This window comes from Cebus imitator, unplaced genomic scaffold (assembly GCF_001604975.1).
Source record: "Cebus imitator isolate Cc_AM_T3 unplaced genomic scaffold, Cebus_imitator-1.0 Scaffold188, whole genome shotgun sequence".
NCBI classification, from domain to species: domain Eukaryota; kingdom Metazoa; phylum Chordata; class Mammalia; order Primates; family Cebidae; genus Cebus; species Cebus imitator.
Genome location: NW_016107503.1, coordinates 6,307,476 through 6,314,062, shown reverse-complemented (window position 1 = coordinate 6,314,062; position 6,587 = coordinate 6,307,476). Strand labels below are relative to the sequence as shown.

Sequence of the window (6,587 nt, the reverse complement as noted above, 5' to 3'; positions counted from 1 at the left end):
ATAAATAAAATGTAGATTCAGACCGGGCCTGGTGGCTCACACCTATAATCCCAGCATTTTGGGAGGCTGAGGCAGGCAGATCACCTGAGGCTGGGAGTTCGAGACCAGCCTGGCCAGCATGGTGAACCCCATCTCTACTAAAAATACAAAAATTAGCCAGGTGTGGTGGCAGGCACCTGTAATCCCAGCTACTCAGGAAGTCGAGGCAGGAGAGTCGCTTTAACCCAGGAGGCAAAGGCTGCAGTGAGCCAAGAGCACGCCATTGCACTCCAGGTGGGCAACAGAGTGAGACTCCATCTCAAAAAAAAGAAAAAAAAATGTAGATTCAAAGTCCCCATCTTTCCAAACCAAGAAGAAAAAGGGTTCTGATTACACAAGTCAAAAGTGGAGTCTGGAGTCTATATTTTTTTTAAAGCGTACCAGAATATTTAGAGGAAAGTTAGTTCTATTCTTAAGAAATATTACTCCCAAATTTTTCAAATCTGGGAGACTTAACAGGGCCCTCCATCTGTAGAGGAAAGGTCAGGGTAGAGTGGCCAATTTAGAAAGTAAATCTGGTACACCATGTTATTCTGACCTTCAGCTTGGAAAGCTGTTTTTGCATTTCACCATTTTACCCTCCAAGGCTGTTAGGAGAACTGGATGTAGGAGGAGAGTCACAGAAGCAGGTATAGCCATTTTGTATTGAGGATTTGTTTTCGTTTTATTTTTCATCAGTATTTTTCATTGCATTTTTCACATCAACGGAGTTGGGTTTAGGGTTCCCCAGGAGAGCAAGGGAGATGGATGTGTCCCTCCCAGGGGTGCAAGGAAGAGGGCTGCGTCCAGCAGGTGAGGAGGGACAAGGGCACAGGGCACACACTCGTACACTGGGCACTGGAGGAGAAGGCAGTCTTTTGAGCACAGACACCAAAGAGTTAAACAGTCACCACCTGGTTCAGTGTTACAAAATGAGGGGAGTGACCACAGGGCTGGGGCACCAGACGCAGCATGAGGAAGGTGAATTTTGATTTTCTTTTTAGTTATTTTCACTTTTTTCCTTTTAACTTTTTTTTAAACATTTTACAAACATCTAAAAACTACAACACATCACAGCTACAGTGGGGTGAGGGGAGGGTACCAAAGAAAGCAGCCACAGAGTAGGGTGGGACGGGGCAGCCTAACCTACAGAGGCTATTGGTGTGGAAGGGTAAAATGGGGAAACTGAGGCTTCTAGTCCCTGTATTAGGGGTCCCTCACTCACTGCCCAACCTCTCCCCACTCAGAGGAGTTGCCAGGAGGGCCCCTGCTTCCTGCCTCTGCCCCAGCTCCTTGTGCTTTTGATCTGCTGGTTTGACCATATGCCTGGTTCTTTCCCTCCCCTGCTCCCCTGCCTGGGAGGGGACAGGTCAGGGGCGTGAGAGGGCAGCTGTGCTGTTCCCGTCTGTGCTGTGGTGGGTGGAACCTCTCACCCCAGAGGAGGCCTGTGCTTCTTGAGGAGGGAAGGAGATGGGCCTTGTCAGATGCCCTCAGATCTCTCTAGACTGTGGGACTCTTATTCCAGGCTGGCCTAGGGCTCCTCCATCCCAGGCTCAACACAGAAACAAGATTAGGGGAGGTACCATGGGAGGCAGGGTTGTGTGTGCATCGGCTGAAATCACCCTTATATCTGAGGACAGTACAGTGATACCCCCCGCCCCATGGCACATGCAGACACATACATAAGTATACACACACATTCACACACAGTCCTGCTGAGCTGCCTCAGAGCTTAATCTATCAATAAATAAGAATCAGAAAGCTAATTTCATAAAATTCAGGCTTCATATCTGCAGCCCAAATTGAGAGGGAAGTGGAGGCCAGAGGGCTGAGGTTTATTGCTTCTCCCCCAGCATCCAACAGGAGGTGTGAGAGGGCACCCGAGGCCCTTCCTTCAGACTCCAAGAAGTTCTTTTGGTCCATGGTCTACACCAAAGCGCCAGCCCCCAGCATAATTGCATATCTGTGGTTTCACCAGGGCCTAGGCAGAGGGAATGACAGGGAAGGCAGGAAGCCTCTTCTGGAACCCCTGGAACAGGGAAGCAAGGCCCCCTCTCTAACACAGGGGGAGAACAGGGCTCAGCCTTCTCTTGTGCAAAGTTAAGGGTAGTGGGGAGTAAAGCTTCCTCTCAAAACCGGGATGAAGGAGCCTTCCCTGTAGTCCCTGCCCATGGGGTCACACACATGCACACACGCACGCACACACAGCTAAGACACCAGACACGGGGAGTGGGGAGTGAGGGCTCTGGAGGCCAGGATGGCAGGGCAGGGAGGGGAAGGAAGGAGTGGTTGGTCTCACAGTGTGCCTGCCAATCCCAAAACCCCACAGACCCCTTCACTGCAGCACCTGCCCCCGGGTCTCAGGCAGCTTCAGGGCCAGAGAGCTGCCAAGGGCAAGGGCAGCTGAGGCAAAGAGGATGGGGGCAGCCTTGGTGATTCCCACGAAGGATGTGAAGATGCTGATCCCCAGCACAGCCGCCAGCTTACACAGGGCATTCAGGAAGCCGAAAGCTGTGGTCCTGCTCAGGAGTACCCCAGTGCAATACAGCGCGAGGTCCAGGAGGGAGGCGAAGGAAGCGTGGAGGGCAGGGAAGTGAAGGCCAGGAAGATGCAGGCAGTGTCCAAGAAGGAGAGGGAAGGTTGAAGAGACCAGAGAGGCAAGGGATGGACCAGGAATGCAGATAAAGGAGAGGCAAGGGGAAAGGACACCAAAAATTGAGGTTAGCATGTCAAGGAGTGGATAGCAGATTTTTTTTTTTTTTCTGTTGCCCAGGCTGGAGTACAGTGGCACGGTCTCTGTTCACTACAGCCTCTGCCTCCTGGGTTCAAGTGATTCTCCCACCTCAGCCTCCCAAGTAACTGGGATTACAGGCGTGCACCACCACACCCGGCTAATTTTTTGTATTTTTAGTAGAGACAGGGTTTCACCACGTTGACCAGACTGGTCTCAAACTCCTGACCTCGTGATTCGCCTGCCTCAGCCTCCCAAAGTGCTGGGATTACGGGCGTGAACCACCACGCCCAGCCAAAGCTACCAGACTTTAGAGGAGAAAATGGAAATGTGTGTCCTCTCACCCACCCATAAGGACGCCCTTCCCACTCAGCCCTCTTTCCTCACCCCGCCCCACCCCTGAATCTGCTGCCCTGCCCCCACCACACTCCAACTACCTCTTGTCTGAGGGGTAGAGTTCAACAGTCAACACATCCAGCGCGTTCCAGGATGCAATGCTGACCCCACCAAAAAGGCAGAGCAGAGCAATCATGGCTGACTCGCTGTTCCCAAAAGACAGGAAGAAGCAGGAGACACAGGACATCACGCTGGAGCCAGCTGGAGCCAGGAGAGGAGAGAGCACCATGAGTCTGGCCACAGTGAGACCCATCCACAACTCGCCCTGTCCTGTCAGGGGGCTTCAGACAGCCCAGGATGAGACTCGTTCCCAAGGTCTCCCAAAGGAAGGCTTTCACTCCTCCTCAACCTCCCTTATAACTCTCTTTATTAATATCAGTAACCATCATTCATTCAATGCCAGCCACGGGCCAACCCAAATGATGCTTTACATGCATTAATCTAGCACATCAACCCTATGACAGGTACTATGATCACCCCCATTTTGCAGAGGAAACCAGGCTCTACAGGTAACTTGCCAGAGGCCAGAGGTAGGTGGCGGAGCTGAGATTCAAAACCCGTAACCTCAAAGCCTGTGCCTGTTACTTGCAATTCTGCCTACCTCCTTTACCCCCAGAGAAGCTTCAGTGCCAGTCCCCACCCCATCCTGCAGCACCCCCTAAGCAGAAAACACGGAAGAGAGGAGCTCTCTGACCAATCTCTTCCATGGCCCAAGATGTGAAGCCTGTTGACTGCCCCCCGCAGCCCGGGCCCCTCCTATCAGATCTGACGCAGCCCCTCCTCCTTACCAAGCATTCTAAGCCTGCCGATCTTGTCCATGAGCAGGGCAGACACGATATTCCCCGGAAGCACTGCCAGTGTCCCCAGGAAGCTCACGAAGTATACCATGTAGGCACCTTCGCCCGTCCCTGTCACGTCTAGCGGGCAGCCCTCCTTGTTGTGCAGGAATGTGCTGTTTACCAGACGGCTGTTCACAAACTTGTACTCAAACAGGTCTGCGGGCGAAGGCCAAGACAAGCAGGCTGTCGCAGCAGATGGGAAACGGAGGCTGCCACTGTGTATGGCTCAGGGCTCTGCATGCATGGAACTTAGCAGGAGGGGCTCTCTAAATTATTCACAGTGCTCATCGTAAAACATCAAATCATATCACAATGGGAACCAGGAATCTTTAGAGCAGAAAATGACCATCATCTGTCCAACAGTGTGACTTTGTCCAAGTCCTCCCATTAAGAGTGTTAGCAGCTTGTTAATTCTTTCTGTCCCTGCTAGCTGACTATAAGCAGCAGCAATGCTGTAGGCTTAGGGCATTTTTCTAAGAAAAACATTTAAAATAATAAGAAGTCCTGTCACTGTTGTTTTCCTGCAAAACGGGGAAAGCTCCCCCAGTATGATGTGGGAAGCTTCAGTGTAGCTCACAAAACCAGCATTTCATGTGCATATACTGAAGTTTGAGAATCACTATTAAAAAGGGGTAGATCAGCCGGGCGCGGTAGCTCGCGCCTCTAATCCCAGCACTTTGGGAGGCCGAGGTGGGTGGATCATGAGGTCAAGAGATCGAGACCATCCTGGTCAACATGGTGAAACCCCGTCTCTACTAAAACTACAAAAAATCAGCTGGGCATGGTGGCACGTGCCTGTAATCCCAGCTACTCAGGAGGCTGAGGCAGGAGAATTGCCTGAACCCAGGAGGCGGAGGTTGCCGTGAGCCGAGATCGCGCCATTGCACTCCAGCCTGGGTAACAAGAGCGAAACTCCGTCTCAAAAAAAAAAAAAAAGGGGGGGGGGGTGGATTCATGCAGTGAGCCCCACCAAATACCCCTTTTATTGTTTTTCATTTTCCCAAGAACACTATTTTGGATGATTTTTACCTTCTTCAAAGGTGCATTAATTTTGCCTCACTAAGTTATAATTTCAGCCAAAGGCAAAGAATATTGATGTTTTTGTCCGATATTCTATTACAAGAAAATGCCCAACTTCCATTAGATTTTCAGGATTATTGGTGGTAGCAGTCAGGCCCCTCTACCACCTTCCCACAGAGGTCCAGGGATCTCAGCTTGAGAACCCTAAAATAGTGCATGAAAAAAGTTCCTTCTCATCAAGGTCCACCCAGCCCTCTGGTCTGACAGCCACCGGCCAGCCGCCTTACCAGTGTTATAGAATACAGTGTTGATGAATGTGCAGTTGCGGAAAAACGTGTTGCTGGATGTGACATCCTCGAAATAACACTCCTCAAACAGGGAATCCTCAAAGGACACTGACTTCAGACGCAGCCCAATGAACCTGTAAGGCCGGAGTGATGAAAGACGCTTTCTCCCTCATCCTCCTGCCCCCTCCAAGTCTCACTCTTTAGTGAAGTAATGGGAAGCTAGGCATTGAGGAGAAACCACAAGTGTTTGCCCCCAAATGTCTTATCTTGAACCCACAGACTCAAGAAAGAGACAAGGGGTAGAAGGGACAGGGAAGAAGTGAAATGTAAAGGGCCCCACATACTTGTCATTGAAGTACTGCCCGCCTCGGTGGATCTGATTCTCCAGTGTGAAGTTAAAAGTCACATGCTCTACACGCTCCCCGGGGAACACTTTGGTGCGGGATGCGTAGTCCACCGCCTGGAGATGGCGAATCATGTCAGGAAACCAGATGGTGAGGCCGTAGTAGCTGAAGAGTCAAGGACAGCGGAAACGCAACAGCTCAGAGATTAGAAGCAGGCAGAGGAGAAAACAGACATGTGTATCCTCTCCAGAACGAGGGAGAAATGGAGTCACCCTCTGTTAGGACCTTGCTTCTCTCCAGCCTCACCAGCTTCTCCCCGCTCCTCCTTCACCACTTGCTGTGCTTCTGAGGACTTCCGGGTCTCGCACAGCACCCACCATACTCGTTCTCACCTCCTGGCCATTTGCTTTTCCCTCTGCCTAAGACACTCTTCTTCCCCCGACTGACTCCCATTCGCCCTTTAGGACTTAGGTCCCCACCCCAGCCCAGGTCCCAAGTGCTCCCATTGCCCTTCCCCCCTCTTCTCGTCACCCTGCTTCATAGCAAGTTTCATCCCACTTCCTGACCAAAACAGACTCCAGGAGGACCTGGGACCATGCCTGCTTCATCCCAGCAGAGTGGAAACTGCATGCTGGTCAGCCTACAGTACAAGTTTGCAGAGTGGACTAGCGGAGGAGCCGGCCACAGATCAGAGGGGATTGCACGGCAGCTTCCCTCATCGCTTGTCACCAGCATTTCCATTTTCTCCCCTCTCTCCCAGTCCACACACCACCACAACCACCGCACACCACCCAGCCACCGCACACCACCACAACCACCGCACACCACCACAACCACCGCACACCACCCAGCCACCGCACACCACCACAACCACCGCACACCACCCAGCCACCGCACACCACCACAACCACCGCACACCACCACAACCACCGCACACCACCCAGCCACCGCA

The 6,587-nt window shown here is 51.9% G+C and overlaps 1 protein-coding gene across 2 annotated transcripts in view; it reads right to left on the bottom strand.

Annotated features, from left to right (window-relative positions):
- Positions 1-684: 684 nt before the first annotated feature.
- The window catches only part of SV2A (synaptic vesicle glycoprotein 2A), a 15,169-nt gene continuing 9,266 nt past the window's right edge, over positions 685-6,587 (bottom strand). For both annotated transcript variants that reach the window (XM_017546403.2, XM_017546404.2), the window contains exons 9-13: positions 5,636-5,800; positions 5,292-5,425; positions 3,934-4,140; positions 3,187-3,346; positions 685-2,537 (exon numbers count right to left, since the gene is read on the bottom strand). In XM_017546403.2, coding sequence (XP_017401892.1) covers positions 2,354-2,537; positions 3,187-3,346; positions 3,934-4,140; positions 5,292-5,425; positions 5,636-5,800 — 850 coding nt within the window. In that variant the 3' untranslated portion in view covers positions 685-2,353. The remainder of the gene's footprint in view (positions 2,538-3,186; positions 3,347-3,933; positions 4,141-5,291; positions 5,426-5,635; positions 5,801-6,587) is intronic.